Here is a 17,184-nt window from a genome sequence, read left to right as displayed (position 1 = left end):
ATCGAGTTTTTTTTTTTTTTTTTTTACCTGTTCAACTGTACAGGCGGTCTTGCCGAACTATAACCCTTTAGTGTAGTAGTGGTGAATAATTCAATTTTACTCGGCAACAGATGTTGATGAATGTGCAAATGCTGATGGTAACGACTGTGACACCAATGCCCTGTGCACGAACACTGAAGGATCTTACGTCTGCCGCTGTATTCAGGGATATGAGGGAGATGGACTGGACTGTATCGGTTGGTTATAATATAAATATTACTGTGTTATTAAATTTTAAAAAGAAAGCACTACATGAAGATCTTCTGACAGAGGCCAAAGGAGTTTTCTATCCGGCGACTTGAAAAAAGAAATTGGAGCGATTGAACATGCCTTATTTTTATCTTGATTTATCATGTTTCTTTGATGTGCTTATCATTAGAATACACTGTTTGGAAAAGATTAAGAACATATTAATTTGACGAAAGACTAAGCTAGTTAAATCAGTCGATCAATCGTTCATTTACCCATGTACCGTTTGGTGAGCTGGAAAGCTCGATCAAAATACATACGTTTCCAATGAAATATTTATTTACGCCATCCTTTCACGATATAACTTGGAGATACTGCCGAGTGTGCAAGCTCTGAATCAAATGAATGTGATTGCCCCTCAGATTATTTACTGAAATTTTTTTTTGTTTTGTCCATTCACATAAAAGCATCACGTTTTAATTTGTTGTATTTACCGTTACAGATTCCAATGAATGCGAGAATTCTGAAACAAACAGTTGCCATTTGAACGCTCTATGTACTAATACGGAGGGCTCTTATGTTTGCCGCTGTTTAAGAGGTTATGGGGGAAATGGCACAATTTGTACAGGTACAATGCAAATCACTGGCTCAGTGTTATTTATGCTGATATGTAATGTATATTGGGGGAACTGATGCAAGTTAATGGAGCTTGTTGATGTAGAAAAGTAACTATTTGCAGTGGGATGCTTATGACGTTTGCTGATAAGTTTAGGGGGCTACCTCAGGGCATTTAAAACTGTTTGCCAAACATGAGACATTCTCTTATCAGTTTAAGCTACGATGTAGTTTTACGTTATCGTAATATAACATTAGAATTAAAGTAATCTTCGCTGGTGATGTTGTAGAAGTTGATGAATGTGCGAATGTCGAAACCAACGAGTGTGACTCCAACGCTCTGTGTACGAACACTGAAGGATCCTACGTCTGTCGCTGCTTCAAAGGATATGAAGGGGACGGCAGGAATTGCACAGGTACTGGTAACAAATTCAGTTGTTTTTAACGTGAAGTGAACTGGGTTTAATACTCTGTTAGTGGAACAATTTTTCTTAACGGAAGTAAATTTGTGTGATCTGGTGCTCTTTTCATGTCTTTGTTGATAAATTGACCGTCTAGCGATCCATGCACCAAGGTTACGCAAGGTCTAGGATTTTGATCTTGCGCTACCCTAGTAGTATGTTTTTATTATGTGACATAAATATATTTAACATTTGTTTCCAGCTTCTGAGTTATTGGTTTGTGACCCACCTTGTGGCAGAAACGCATTTTGTCAGAAAAGCAGTGGAGTTCCTGTTTGTTTATGCAAGGAAGGTTATAATGGTGAAGGAGACTGTGAAGGTACAAAATGATTCGAATAATCTTTTTGCTTGCACTTCGTTTGATTTTTCATTTTCCATTTTAGACATTGATGAATTTGCGAATGAAATTGAAAATAACTGTGATCCTAACGCCCTATATACCAACAGCGAATGCAAAGGTAGACACAGGGATGTCGTCCAATCACTTTTCTGTAATCAAATTGACTTCTGTAATTGAGTTTGTTCCCGCTTTTTGTTCGATCGCTGCAGATGTTGATGAGTGTGCAAGTCCTGATAATAACGATTGTCATTCCAACGCACTTTGCACCAATACTGAAGGTTCTTATGTTTGCCGATGTCTAAGAGGGTACAGTGGTGATGGGAAAAATTGCTCAGGTAAATCTTTGTCTTTGGCAGGATGGAAAGTAAAGTATTCTTGTACTTAGAATCCCCAAGAAAGAAGACATTACGTTATATTATTCAATCCTTCGAGCTATATAAAGACCTTGAACTTTGATAAGGTCGATTTGAACTGCTTTTCGTTGTTCTTAGACATTGATGAATGCACAATTCCTGAAAGAAACGAATGTGATGCCAACGCCCTGTGCACTAACATCGAGGGGTCCTATGTGTGTCGATGTGTCAGGGGGTATGCTGGAGACGGAATAAACTGTTCAGGTACAGTGATCTACCCGAAAAGTATATGTACATGAATTTATAAAGGAGCTGGTATGGTATATGAAAGAGGTATTGCGGAGAACTAGACTTGATTTTATGATGATCAGCGTGGAACCGTCAGTCGGAAAGTCACAGTTCCTCTGCCCAGTAGTACAAAGGTTCAACAGAGAAATTGTGTAGGGATACCCTGTAACATGTGCAAGGGGATTGTGGAAGGTCTCAGTGGATAAATTTCTTTTCATTAGCATTCCATACATGGAGACTAGCAATACTTTCATGCTATGAAAACCTGGGAAGAGCTTTACTGAAGTGGGTCACTTGGGCGTGTTTGTAAATGTCTAATTGTCTACTCACCAGAACAGCAAAGGATGGAGCAAAAAGAAGACCTGTGTAGAGATAGATTTAGGATGTTTGAAAATGTAAAGCATATATTACGCTTAAAACACATCGCAATCGTTTATTTGAAAATGAATTTTCATATCTCTAGATATCGATGAATGAATCCTGACAATTTAGCTCTGATCCTTTTTGAGCCATAGGCTTCCAAATAATCACCAGTTGCCTTCAACATTTAATTTCATATATTTTTTGATCCAGACATTAATGAATGCGCACGTGACGACGATAACGAGTGTGATGTCAATGCTCTCTGCACCAACACAAAAGGATCTTACGTTTGTCGCTGTTTTCAAGGCTACAGGGGTGACGGGCGGTTTTGCACTGGTATGTTAGGGCGTTAATGGTTAAAATAATTACCATGTTATGTAGATTAAAGAAAACTCTCATCCAACGATCGCTCAAAAATCGTTTTTTGCTAAAATAGATGTTGACGAGTGTAATACTACTGAATCAAACCAGTGTGATCCAAACGCCTTATGTAATAACACTGAAGGATCCTATACCTGCCGATGTCGGAGAGGGTATATGGGAGATGGAACAAACTGTACAGGTAAAATGTGATACTTGGGAGATTCTCTTAGTAAACAGATCATCAGTTATCGTTGGGATCATATGTGTTTAGTTGTAAGGGAGTATATCCAGGGGATGCTCGGACTTGAGCCCTTATTTATTTTTGGGATTGGTAAAGGAGGTGCTTCAACGTTTCTCTCTTTATCTTGACCAATTAGCAATTAAATTGGTCATTTAAAGCGAGTCTATTTCATTCATAAATTTTTGCCTTATTTCTCCTAACCAATGTGGTTTTCTTTGGTCGAGCTGAGGTTAACTTAACTCGTTACAGAAAATGACACAAAACTTTTTATAGCCCTGAAAGTAACGAGCGTAACTACAATGCTTTCTACAGAAACTACCTTGCGCTATAAATGTAGATCCAGGGTGTTCATATCATATCCATTATGAAATTCATTTTTTTATTACTATTTTTAGATATCGACGAATGCTCAAACGATGAAAATAACGAGTGTGACCCCAATGCTCTATGCAGCAACAGCGAGGGGTCATACATCTGTCGGTGTCTGAAGGGTTACAATGGAGATGGAAGACAATGTATAGGTGTGAAAAAGTATAAACGGTTCTTTAGTCAAACTTAACACCTTTTGCCTTCCTCGTACGCAATATGTAAACACAAATCATTCGTGTTTAACCCTTAAATCCCAATATCTTATTTTTAATTTCTCAACTGCTACACATTTCATTGTACATTCGTTAGAGAATTTTGGGATTAGATCAAGATAACAACTTCTACCTGATAAGTGTGAGTATTCTCAGAACCAGTTTGCTGGATAATGTATGGGTATTAGAGGGAAAGTTACGTGTAAGTCGCTATCAGGAGTTAAAAGGGCTAATTCCTTATTCCCCCTATGACCTCGGAGAAAATGGAGTTCATCCAACAGCTAAGGATAGCTATGGGTATCATATGTCAAAAATCTCTTTCCTAGCATATTTTAATTCTTGCTTATTTACGACTGCCCTAGAAATAATATGTGCTCAAAAGGACTTCTATATAACTTTAGATATCGACGAATGCAGCGATCCTGAATTAAACCAATGTCATGCCAACGCTGTGTGCAACAACACTGAGGGATCGCATGTCTGTCGCTGCAACAGTGGATATCAGGGCGATGGTAAAAATTGCACAGGTGAAAACAAGGCTACACCATTTGTAAGCGGTAGAACCTATTTTTTAATCATAACCACATAATCCTTACATGGTTAGGGAGAGACGCGGTGGTGGTCTTGTGGTAAGGGCAGGGGCGAGAGGTCGGGGTCCTTGCGTGTTTTTTTTTTCTCCGCAAGATACTTTGCCCATCTGTTCTCAAGACTATGGGTGCGTATTATTAAAATTTCTAGGAGAGTAACAGAGGAACTATGAAAGGGTTGCTTGCAGTGAACTTGAATGCCATTCACCGGCAGTAGATCCAGGAGTAACATTTCAGATCCTATGCTTTGAAATTCGGAATAAGCTCCTAGATGTACATGACCACTAGATTCATAAGATCTAGCACGAAAGAAAGACATGATAGTTCGCCTAAATCAGTTCATTGCTACTCTAAATTTTTAGCCGTTCTACCTGGTTGTTCTCCATCTTGCGGTCCAAACGCATTTTGTCAGGATAGCGATGGATTTCCTAAATGTGTATGCAATGCTGGTTTCCAGGGAGACGGTTTTAACTGTACAGGTACATTTTACACTGCTATTTGAAATATTTCTTTTTGTCTTTGCCATTTTGCTTGTTCAACGCAGAATTATATTGATTAATGCAATGAGTTATTTGCAACGAATGATTCATTTTTCTTTACCGTTGCTGTAGATCTGGATGAGTGCGAGAATTCTGATCTAAACGAATGCGATTCCAATGCTCTCTGTACAAACGTGGAAGGTTTCTACATCTGCCGTTGTCTTAGAGGATACGAGGGAGATGGCAGATTTTGCGAAGGTGCGATCATATTCCTAAATGTATTTATCTTCCCATTGTTACCGTCAAACCGGTAAAATTCGAGCTTCGTGTACTTGCTTTTTTATAGAAGTTTTAGTTGGATACAATACTAGCTTAGACATCTTTCGTCACATCAGTCATAAAGCTTTAAAAATCTTACCAATCTAATGGATCTTCACTTCGACTCCACAGTATGAGCCAATTAGGGGTATGACAATGTACTTCTCCTAAGAGGGATACTAGTTTATGTCGCATGACCTACCAAAATTTTGTTAAGTTTTTTGACCGCTTGCTGGGTACCTATGAATATTCATTGGAGACAAGTACGATGAAAGTTAAGTGGCGTGCCCCAGAAATATATAGCTCATGAAGGAGCTTGAACCCAGAACTTTCTATTTGGGGTATTAAGCAGTTTTCAAATATAATAATAATAATATAATCTATGAACCCTTTAAATTTGCTTAACTTCGTTTTGTGATTGGTTCAAAAAACTCGCGCCAACTTCTCATCCAATCAGATTCAAAACTAAAAAAACAATTACGATTTGGCCACCCGCGTTTTCCCGCGTTTCATGCTCTTTGCCTGTTTTTACTTTGAATTCTCATTGGCTAACGCCGATGTCGACCTCCGTTCTGATTGGCTATTGTGATTTCTTTGGTTTTGGTTGTGGTTTTTGAAACTTATTTGAAAACTGCTCTAATTCCGGAACAAATCACCAAATAACCATTACTCACCCCATCAGTCATTGTTAAAGTTTCTGATTATATTTGGAAACGCAGATATTGATGAATGTGTAAATGCTGAGTCAAATAACTGTGGAGCTAATGCCCTATGCACCAACACGAACGGATCATACTCTTGCCACTGTTTAGCTGGTTACCAAGGGGACGGAGTGACCTGTACAGGTGATAAGATAACGAAACGTCAGCTTTGAAACTCATTATGGTGGCAAATTTACATTATCAACTCGTTTGATAAAACTAAAATTATCTTGTACTCTTATACTCCCCCATCGACGCAGCACCACTGTTTCCTTAGAAATCTACCCCCTGTATTCATTAGAAGAGGTGATAGTCTACTCTTTGATGAAAGCATTATTCTATCAGTGATTTTCTTCCTTGAAATGTGCCGAGCATTAATATTGAGGACATACAACCTGTAGGAACTATAAAAAATGTCTCATTACCACTACAATTATGATAATCACAAGTAGAGAACAAGGATATAGCCAAGAAGTGTTGTCAATTTAAAACCAGTCTTTCAGTTTTCTGTATTTTGATGTATGTAGATATTGACGAGTGTGCCAGAAACGATACCAACGAATGCGATCCCAATGCATTGTGTACTAACACTGAAGGATCCTACATTTGTCGCTGCCTCACTGGATACATTGGGGACGGCAGTCGTTGTAAAGGTGATTAAACTTAAAACATCATATTAAAAGAAACCGTCCTACCACACCTCAAACTCAGGTGAGCCTTTTTCTCCCGTACTACAATTGTTATGCTATGATTCCGATTATTTGGTTATTTTCTGCCGTAGTTCAAGGCTGTGATCCGAAATGCGGCAACAATTCTTACTGCGTCGAGGATGATTTCTTTCCTTATTGTTCATGTTCAAGTGGATACACTGGGAATGGCGACAATTGCACAGGTTTAATTTGTATATATATATTTTTGTATTTAGTGTTCTCTTTGATCATAGGTTTGTTAATTTTATTGTGATAATTCCAACGTATTTTATTTATCAGTGAGTCTTCTCTGAGTAATTGGAGGGTCTTTTTCGTTCACTCATGGTGAAGTGAATTCCAATTTGTTGTGATAAGGACATCTTTGTTGTTTTCTTGTCAAGCAATTTAGTCATCGTTTTGTACCCTCACCATACTTCCTAATGCACTGATCAATTTAATTCTTCCTGGACAACCCACGGGCATTTGACTATCGTCCGTGTTGCTGAGGTTCGGATTTTGACCCCCAACAGGAGAATCGAAAACTAATACGTGACTTTGCTAAATTCTAAAACATTCGTTGATCGCACGAAGAACTGTTCAATAATGAATTGTGCTTGAGTGGGGCATTTGAGCGCAATTTTTGCTCGTGGCGGGGGGGGTGGGTGGGGTGGGTGGGGTTGAAGCCTCCAATTGATCGACGCATAATTGAGAGAGGACCTTCAATAACGCAGTTTGTATTAGGAAGTTATAAGATCATAAATGGATGTCTTTTTTTTTTTTTTTACAGATGTTAACGAATGTGAACAAGGAAAGAACCTTTGTCATGTTAATGCCTCGTGTACCAACACTCTGGGAAGTTATGTCTGTCAGTGCAAGCCAGGTTTTAGTGGCGATGGCAGAACTTGTGAAGGTATGCCAACATTTATTTCGTTAAAAATGGCTGTGTTTAAGCCATAACGTAGTTTGTACCAGGAAGTTATAACATCATAAATGGATGTCTTTTTTTTACAGATGTAAACGAATGTGAACAAGGAAAGAACCTTTGTCATGTTAATGCCTCGTGTACCAACACCCTGGGAAGTTATGTCTGTCAGTGCAAGCCAGGTTTTAGTGGCGATGGCAGAACTTGTGAAGGTATGCCAACATTTATTTCGTTAAAAATGGCTGTGTTTAAGCCATAACGCAGTTTGTACCAGGAAGTTATAAGATCATAAATGGATTTCTTTTTTTTTACAGATGTAAACGAATGTGAACAAGGAAAGAACCTTTGTCATGTTAATGCCTCGTGTACCAACACCCTGGGAAGTTATGTCTGTCAGTGCAAGCAAGGTTTTAGTGGCGATGGCAGAACTTGTGAAGGTATGCCAATATTTATTTCGTTAAAAATGGCCGGGTTTAAGCCGTAAGGGTAAGAACATAATTTGAAAATTACTCTCAGCAACCCCGTCCCTAAGTTATGAATAAATATTTTATAATAGATCTTGACGAATATGCGGAGAATGACCCATGCACTGCTAATGAGGTGTGCGTCAACACGATTGGATCGTATTCGTGTAGCAGCGCCCCTCCGTACACTGGAAAGGCAGGGAATTGTCAAGATAACTAGCTTGCTATCAGAATCAAATATATATTATGCCCATATGAAAATCTCTTTAGAAACACCGATACTGTGCGAGGCAGACAGCATTCAAGTAACCATTTTGCTCTCGTAACAGCTTAATCTCTTGCTTCTAGAAATTGATGAATGCCAAAGTTCTGACAGAAACGATTGCGATTCCAATGCTCTCTGTGTAAATGCTGACGGATTATTCTAGTTTTTAATGGTTTTGTTATAAATTTAGAAATCTTATATTTCGTCGCGTTCTTCTAAGAATTTAAATATGCGTTTGGCCAAGAGTGCTCTTACTACCAACATATAAATTCCAGGAACACACCCTCTGTTTTCATGATTGCAGACACTGATGAATGTACAAGTCCTGAATCGAACGAATGTAATGTCAACGCTCAATGTTTTAACACAGAAGGATCATACAACTGCCGCTGTCTTAGTGGCTATCGAGGCGATGGGAGAAACTGTAAAGGTGAAAATATTTGTTCTAGTAGCTTTAGTACGGTGTCAAGAAAGGGTAGTTTAGCAAAAGTAGTGACAAAATAGGACATTAAGATTTGGAAAATTTGCAAACTTATAAGTCAAATTTGAAGGGAGAAAGTGCCTCATTGTAAGACTGACGCCATAAAGCGAGTGCAAGCTAAAAGAATTTTAAACTCATTGATTGCCGCGTTTTCCGATGAAGATCGCAAAAATGCAGTGTACACCTGACAGCTTATCTTTTCTTACTAACTACCGATGCCCAGTAACTGTGCCGGTGTCGCTATTTAACTCCTTGTCTTTGCTCCCAATAACAGATATAAACGAGTGTGGAAGTGCAGGAACAAATGAGTGTGACAGCAAAGCCCAGTGTACAAACACAGAAGGTTCATATAATTGTCGTTGTCTCAACGGATATCAGGGTGATGGTAAAAATTGTTCAGGTACAGGATTCCTCTATAGCACCATCTATGCTTCTTGTTTTCATGTGATGAAATTGTAAGCGTTATTATGGTAATGGTAATCGTCCTTATCAGAGATGTGGTAAAGATATTTCAACGGGGAGGGTTCACCTAGTGTCAAATCTAGGGTACCTAGCTGACTTCCATGTCAACATCCACGCTTGTATGAGCACCGTGAATGAATACTATGGAAATTCTTGGGATTTGCCCTTTTTGCCTCCTGAATAATAGGGTTTGTGTGTTTAGGCCATTAAAACAGAACCAGATCACTATGCACTATGGGTAGTCGTCAGGACCCAACCGTGTTGGTTATCACTTGCATCCTTGCTGCATGAACATTTCTACGAAGATATTTTGTTGCTTTTTCTGAAGATCCAGATATTTTTGAAAAATAGCGACACACATCAAAAAAGAGAGAAAATGTCATCTACAAATATGTAGTGTTACATTGTTCATGTACTTCTTCATTTGTAGTTTTCACTGCTTGTCTTTCATTACAGATATCGATGAATGCGCGAGCTCCGAAACAAACGAGTGCCACACCAATGCGGTATGTAACAACACTGATGGGTCTTTTGTGTGTCGTTGTCTCGATGGATATCAAGGCGACGGTAGAAGTTGCACAGGTAAACGTTTCACTGTCGCGCATGTTTGTTGGTGGTTTGGTGGCTTTATGATAATTTCCTGTGATTTTCTTTCGATTCTAGTTATTATTACCGCGGTGTATCTTTATGTATATGATAAGCTGAATTACACTTGCATTTTGATTGGTTCTTACCTGTGATCTATTGGAGGACAGACGCATTGATGACGTCAAATAAATGTTACCTTAGGTTTGCACAGTAATAGATCACAGACGACTGCGCCTCGTACGCCATTTTTTTTGTTCGTACCACATTCTGACGTCATCCATGATCTCATACTGAACAGACGCACGGTAACATGTAAACTCTAAGAGTGACTAGCATCCCCTGAATCACACATTAAGGTTGTGAGAATAAAGGAAATGATCACCAACAAAAGAAGCTTTTGATCAGTAAACTAAATCTCCTTGTCAGCACCTTAGGAAATGTATAAAGAACAGTATGGAGAATATGCATAATGACATTAGGGTCCAAAGGGTAAATTAAATCTTTCATTTTGGCCACTTCCATCCAATTGTCGACATACGACGTGTTTGCGTTCGTCATGTTTTTACAGATCGTGACGAGTGTGTGGAGAAGAACGACACATGCGCAGCTAATGAAGACTGTGTGAATACGATTGGATCGTACTCCTGTAACTGTTCCTCGGGGTATACAGGAGAGGCTGGTAATTGTCAAGGTAAAAGAAAGTTGTAATTTGACTATAAATTTACAATATTTACATCTTCCACATTTGCAAAAGGAGAGTAGCTTGACAAATCTCAGAACGCGATCATTTTTGTCTGGCTTTCCTTCTTCGTAGTCTGCTCTTCAGTTTTTCATGTTCGTGAACCACTGAGTGTATGATTCAGCGATCATTCTTAAGAAAGTGTTAGATATCCCTGCTTGTCTTTAAACCATTTTGTGTGTGTGAATACCCTTGTGCCGTCCATTCTGATAACCTCTTTACAGCTGGATCCAATAGAAGGATCGTAATATCAAAGATTTGCTTCGAACTATTTTTCAGATGTAAATGAGTGTTCAAGCCTTGAAATGAATGACTGTGATTCCAATGCCCTATGCAACAACACCGATGGATCCTACCTTTGTAGCTGTCGTAGTGGATATCAGGGAGATGGTAGAAGCTGCAATGGCAAGTCTCCTGCCCTCATGCTTTTTATTGACGGCTAACCAAAAGGATTGACTCACCTATGTATGAAGTTAGGATGATGGGGGTTTATCACATGTCTAGCGTGAGCGCCTAAGAGCGACCAAGGGCTTAAGTTCGAGACGTAACCACCTTTAAGAAATTTACCATTGTGTTTAAGTTAACCTTTTAAACTTCACCTCATTGATGCAGCATAACCTTTTCAATGAAGAAATTAATAACTTTCCTCGTTAATTTAAGAGGATCGATATTGATGGCAGGGAGTAAATTGCATGGGATGTACGAATCCTTGTTGGAAAATCAAAGCGACAATTGATAGCTCCAAGGAGCGAAAATAAATAGCACACTTTTCGACTTACTAGTGTGTTCAGCGATAAACTTCTCACCGAGCACCTTAACTGTAAACCCGTAAACACTAGTAGAAGAATTTTATTCCTATAAGGCGAAAAAAAAGCCCGCTAGTCACTTATCCTGGTTAATTATTTCCAGAGCAAACTTTAGCAAAAGTGTTGTTATCGCTGAAAAAAGGAAAGCGGGCGATAATTTCAAATGGTTGTTTGTTCTTTTGGCATAGACGTCGACGAATGCGAAAATGGTGAAAACTCTTGCGATGTTAATGCGAATTGCTCCAACACCCCGGGAAGTTATGTGTGCAAATGCAAACAAGGTTTTGATGGTGCTGGTGAGACTTGCCGAGGTAATACAAATAGATTTAATTTCATTATCTAAAATGGATTCATTGATGGTTAATTACTCAACTGTGTTACGAAGGTTGTCGGAAAAAAAACGTAAACTGAGTACACATGGCAACCTCGTAAGGCATTGTGGGTATTCTTCAAGTCACTATTCCTTGACCTCAAGATTTCTTAGAAATCTGAGAAAACGTCACTGTAAGGACTAAGCATAGTAGGTTTTAAAATTAATCTATTTGTTTCACTTATTAACATCCAGTGATTACCAGATACCCAAATTACCTTTTGAGATCTTTCCTTTCTCGAAACAGCTGTTTGCACACATCTTATGGGAGAGTGAAATGAAAAACACATGCTTTTAATGGTTCCCTTCTATCCTTCCTTAATTTTTTCTCTCTTTTGCTCCTTTCAAAGATCTTGATGAATGCGCGGATAAGGATGCATGTGACGCCAATGAGAAATGTGTGAACACAATTGGTTCTTACTCCTGCAGTTGTGCCCCTGGGTATGCTGGAGAGGCACGAAAATGTCAAGGTAATTAGTCCCCTGCGATTGATATATTCACGGATTAAAAATGATTGGTACTTTACAGAATTGGATGTATCGTTTGTTAACTGTTAACTGTTTCCGCCAGTTGTAAGGAAAAATTTACTCTTTCGTTTATCATAAGTAACATCTTCCTACGGGTGCAGTTACCGTCTGAGAAGTTGTATGCACCTAAGCAGGACTAGTGAGACATGGAGAGTACCAATGTCTCAGTAGCTCCGTCCCTAAAGTAAGAGTTAAACCATATATTTTCTTCCAATTGCAGATGTTGACGAGTGTGCAAACCCTAAAACCAGCGAATGTGATCCCAAAGCGCTGTGTAACAACACTGACGGGTCGTACGTCTGTCGCTGTCTTAGTGGCTATCGGGGCAATGGAAGAAACTGCACAGGTACAGACTTCACAGCCATGAAAAAAATAATAAAATCCTAATGCAAGAGTCCTACACAGGATATGGAAACATGCAATCAGTGGCATAGACACAGAGTGAATAATAATTGACTTGGATAGTAAAGAGGTTTCAAGCAAAACATCTTTATTTTATAGTTGGTATATTTACTGCAGGGGACAATGCATAATATTCTAATAGTGAAAAAAGGGTAAAATGTTCTCCAATTATTGAGGAAAAGTTTAATTTTGTAGGAGACAAGCCGGCTCGATATATAGAGAGACAGTAGAGAATTTCAACTAGGAATACCGAGGAACAAATTCAGTCGGGGAGTAGAATTTCGCTTTTGAACGAGGACTCCCATATTTCTAAACCAGTTCTCTTAAAACTCTTTAGTTACCCCGCCTTGGTCAAACATGAATTATTCCATTGTAACTCCATTTCAATCTCAACCATTATGATCAACACATATCAGGGCCGAAGGTGGGCAAATGGCCATTACCCTCAAACTCTTTCTTTTCAGATATCGATGAGTGTGCCATTGATGAGACAAACGATTGTCATACAAATGCTGTTTGCAACAATACCGATGGATCCTACGTCTGTGGTTGTAAAACTGGATACCAGGGGGATGGAAGGAATTGTACAGGTAGAATTTGCTTTCGAAATTGTCATTGTCGTGGTCAAGTATGGGTCATCACTGAGTCTTGATTGTCTGAATATTACAGCTGTCGTCACTGGCTGTGTACCAGCTTGTGGAGCAAATGCAAGCTGCCTGGAAACTGGTGCACGTCCTTTGTGCGAATGCAATCCAGGATTCGAGGGTGATGGATATGTATGTGCAGGTTAGTGTATCTTGGCGGTCTTCATGAAACTCGAACAACAACAACTACGACAACTAAGTTTATTCACCAACATCAATCTATTAAATAAAATAATTCAAATTCTTTGCAAATTCTTACAGTAATGTCGATTGATTAAAGTGTTTTATTAATGTAAAATCGCCATTTTAAACTGTGAACTAGAGAGCTTAGTTAACCAAAGGTTATCTTGTTTCGCCCCATAACTACACAAACAGGTTTGAAGTACTCTTTTAAAACATGTCTTGTAGGGTTTTTTTAATTCTATCATGAATTTCGTCTGCGATTGAAATCACAATAATTCCATTTTGAGGTTTGTCTGGGCATCGACGAACTTTTAGAGCAATCGGATAGCAACACTATGGTCCCCGCTGTATATCGAACATTTAATGTACTACTTAAATGCGTGTGGATGTTATTCACAGGTTTAAGGTAGATCATTTATTGGAAATTTCTCCATGCATGTTCTAGATATCAATGAATGTGGTAATGGGCCAAACTCTTGTCACAAGAATTCAAAATGCACTAACACTCCAGGAAGTTATGTTTGTCGATGCATTCAGGGATTTTTTGGTGATGGTCATACATGTAAAGGTATTTTTTTCTCAACCTTTCCTTTTGGACGCACACAATCCGTGAGAACCAAGAGATAATAAACGTTTGTTACTCATATAATCATATTAAGTTACTCTAGGTATTTGATCTGCCATACGTGTAATTGTAACCCCGGATACAGTGGAGTGGGAGGGAATTGCCAAGGTTTGGTGATGCGCTTTTTTTTTTAAGGGCGCAGGACTCTCGCCCTCTTGTGTAGTTAAACAATTAATCTCTTCCACGCAACATTTTACGTTATTTTTATCGAAACAACTGACTCATCTGCTATTTAGTAAAGCATTGGCTCAGTATGAATTTCCCCTTATTAGACATCAACGAATGTAGTCATGAGTCAGTCTTCTCCACTCACATTCTTAGGGACACGTTCTTGTTCTCTAAATGCAGTTAACCGAAATACACATTGAAAATTCGTCGCCATCAATTTTTTTATGTACATTTTAAACTATCTACACGTCACCATCCACTTGAGTGATGATTCTGGGAACCTAGAACTAGGATGCGGGATGAGAGTTTATATTATTGAGCATGTCAAAGTGACAGGCAATGGAGTGCTTTTCTGCATACAAAGTATACTGCGTGTGCCAAAGTACACCCATTGCTAGACCACTGAGGCTGTCGTTCACGCTTACATAACCTTATATTCAGATTCTAGTGCGTGGTACAACTTTGAGTGAAAAAGAAACAGGGCATTGTTAAATGAACAGTGGCTAACGTTGTCAATTATTTGGTGAAGTGACACAGTGGAATTCAATGTTATGATGATTTCCAATCAAATTGGGATGAAAAATAAGTCATCTCATCGACTTTTTTATCGCAAACACAGACATTGACGAGTGTGCAACCTCTGAAACAAATGATTGTGGTCCCAATGCTGTGTGCAACAACACGGACGGCTCCTACGTCTGTCTGTGTGCCAGTGGATATAAAGGCGATGGTAGAAACTGTACAGGTAAATATTTCTCCTTAAAAAAATACTCCCTTACAATTTGAGCCACATTTTGGAATTTCATTGAAATACGACACAAGAGTATTGAGGTTTTCTCTCATTTTTAACTAGTTCTTAGCTTTTCTGCTTTTGTAATGTCGATCTTTGACTGCAGATATCGACGAATGTTCCAACCCTGGAACAAACCAATGCGCTCCTAACGCACTGTGCACCAACAACGAGGGATCATACACCTGTGGCTGCAGGGAAGGATACATAGGCGACGGGAAAAGTTGCACAGGTAAAGATTCCCTGAACACTTTTGAAACACATTGCTGTATTTCCCTCTTTCAATTCATCCCATCCTCTTCACAGAAATTTTCTTGTGGGGATGAAAAGAAATGTAAAATCGCAGGGATTCCTCTAAGGATCTTCTATCAACCTTTATTTACTCGCAGATATTGATGAATGCGAAAACCTCGAAGCCAACGAGTGTGCTCCTACCGCTTTATGCAACAATACTGAAGGATCCTATATTTGTCGCTGTCTCAAAGGATACACGGGAGATGGAAAGAATTGTACAGGTAGGGATTTTCTCGTGAATGTTTACCTCTTTTATTTACAAGTTCAGAAACAAACGAGTGTGACCTGAACGCTCGGTGTACCAACAGTGAAGGGTCTTAAATATGCTGCCGTCGAGATGGATATCAGGGTGACGGAACCACCTGCACACGTAAAGACGATTTTGTATGTTTCCATTTCATTCATTGACATCAATCATAAGTTAGTCATTTTTACTCACCTTCAGTTGCGAACGCGTTTTTGTTCTCTAAGTGTAGTCGACTGAAAGGTTTCCTTGTATTTCATTAAACAGTCGAAAAGCTTGAATTGCCAACACAAGAAAGTGAGATGAACACTTCAAGAATAAAACAAAGAAATAAGATAAGAGATAATTGAATGCGAGGTTGTGTGAGAGTTAGTGCGGAAAGGTTTGTCGCTGTGTAAGAGGGTATAAAGGAGATGGAGGGACTTGCGCAGGTTGCGATTTCCCACCGGATATTTACATTTGTTAAAGTGTTCTCCACCGCCGAGCCTCATTTATTATAATCTACTGCAATTTCAGGTCAAAAAAGTTGTGTACACGCTGGTTTGTCTTTCTCCAACTTTGTCCTGCGTCTAACTGTAGACTCGAAAAATGTGAAAATGGAAAATCTTGCGCAACTTCAATGCGCTGTGATCCAACACGCGGGAAAGATATGTGTACCATTGCATCCGGGGTTTTGATGGTGATTGGAGAGGGGAGCTAGGTCAAGGCTACGCTTTTCTCCTTGTTTATTTATTTAATTTAACCATATACAATTTCAGTTTCATTTTTATGCTTGTGCTTTACCTTACAGACCTTGACGAATGTGCCAAGAATGACACCTGTGCAGCTAATGAAGTGTGTGTCAATACGGTTGGTAATTATACGTGCAGTTGCGCCCCTGGGTACAGAGGGGAGGCAGGGAGTTGTCAAGGTAACTGTTTAAGCCTTTTTTGTTGTTGTTGTAGTTGTTTTCTTTTTTTGTGTGTGTTATTTTTGCTCTTAATTACTTTTACAGTCTAGCAATTGCCTCAATATTTTTCAAACTGCGTGTTCATGTCATCTGGTGCCGTGTAGGAGATGGTCAATTCGGACGTGGTTAACAAAAAAAAATCCCCGTAAATATTTTGAGCTTGGTAATAGACATATTTCATGAAACTTATTTCATAGTTAAACCTTTTGACTATTAATCCTTTATTCGTAATAATTGAAATCCAACGCAGATATCAACGAATGTACAACTCCCCAGACGAATCAGTGTGACTCAAATGCGGTTTGCACCAACAGCGAAGGATCATATCGCTGCCGCTGTCAAGATGGATATCAGGGAGATGGGAAAAACTGCTCAGGTTTGTTTTGCGTTTCGTTTACACTGCATGAGGTCAGAAACGCTTCTTACTTTGATCTTGGAGACTCTGGTCCTATGTCCAAGAATTGATTCTGAGAGCAACAACACTTTAATTATCATAGACATCGACGAATGCGCAAACTCCGAAGCAAACCAGTGTGATCCCAACGCTGAGTGCACCAATACTAACGGGTCGTATGTCTGTCGCTGTCTCAGTGGATTCCAAGGCAATGGAAGAAACTGCACAGGTAAATAAAAGATATTACACATTGATGAGCA

At 39.1% G+C, this 17,184-nt stretch overlaps 1 protein-coding gene across 1 annotated transcript in view; it reads left to right on the top strand.

The window, feature by feature from the left end:
• The window catches only part of LOC113682796 (uncharacterized), a 75,177-nt gene that overhangs the window by 10,428 nt on the left and 47,565 nt on the right, over positions 1-17,184 (top strand). The window contains exons 29-63 of the mRNA XM_089181556.1: positions 111-236; positions 731-856; positions 1,134-1,259; positions 1,507-1,623; positions 1,854-1,979; positions 2,136-2,261; positions 2,859-2,984; positions 3,085-3,210; positions 3,648-3,773; positions 4,235-4,360; positions 4,783-4,899; positions 5,032-5,157; positions 5,937-6,062; positions 6,446-6,571; positions 6,700-6,810; positions 7,395-7,517; positions 7,619-7,741; positions 7,844-7,966; positions 8,563-8,688; positions 9,014-9,139; positions 9,658-9,783; positions 10,358-10,480; positions 10,808-10,933; positions 11,523-11,645; positions 12,055-12,174; positions 12,452-12,577; positions 13,098-13,223; positions 13,303-13,419; positions 13,906-14,028; positions 14,873-14,998; positions 15,150-15,275; positions 15,433-15,558; positions 16,372-16,491; positions 16,781-16,906; positions 17,028-17,153. Coding sequence (XP_089037682.1) covers positions 111-236; positions 731-856; positions 1,134-1,259; positions 1,507-1,623; positions 1,854-1,979; positions 2,136-2,261; positions 2,859-2,984; positions 3,085-3,210; positions 3,648-3,773; positions 4,235-4,360; positions 4,783-4,899; positions 5,032-5,157; positions 5,937-6,062; positions 6,446-6,571; positions 6,700-6,810; positions 7,395-7,517; positions 7,619-7,741; positions 7,844-7,966; positions 8,563-8,688; positions 9,014-9,139; positions 9,658-9,783; positions 10,358-10,480; positions 10,808-10,933; positions 11,523-11,645; positions 12,055-12,174; positions 12,452-12,577; positions 13,098-13,223; positions 13,303-13,419; positions 13,906-14,028; positions 14,873-14,998; positions 15,150-15,275; positions 15,433-15,558; positions 16,372-16,491; positions 16,781-16,906; positions 17,028-17,153 — 4,338 coding nt within the window. The remainder of the gene's footprint in view (positions 1-110; positions 237-730; positions 857-1,133; positions 1,260-1,506; positions 1,624-1,853; positions 1,980-2,135; positions 2,262-2,858; positions 2,985-3,084; positions 3,211-3,647; positions 3,774-4,234; positions 4,361-4,782; positions 4,900-5,031; positions 5,158-5,936; positions 6,063-6,445; positions 6,572-6,699; positions 6,811-7,394; positions 7,518-7,618; positions 7,742-7,843; positions 7,967-8,562; positions 8,689-9,013; positions 9,140-9,657; positions 9,784-10,357; positions 10,481-10,807; positions 10,934-11,522; positions 11,646-12,054; positions 12,175-12,451; positions 12,578-13,097; positions 13,224-13,302; positions 13,420-13,905; positions 14,029-14,872; positions 14,999-15,149; positions 15,276-15,432; positions 15,559-16,371; positions 16,492-16,780; positions 16,907-17,027; positions 17,154-17,184) is intronic.

Source organism: Pocillopora damicornis, chromosome 9 (assembly GCF_964200805.1).
Source record: "Pocillopora damicornis chromosome 9, jaPocDami1.2, whole genome shotgun sequence".
NCBI lineage: Eukaryota > Metazoa > Cnidaria > Anthozoa > Scleractinia > Pocilloporidae > Pocillopora > Pocillopora damicornis.
Note: the sequence above shows the minus strand (reverse complement) of the source record. Positions and strands in the feature narration are given on the sequence as shown.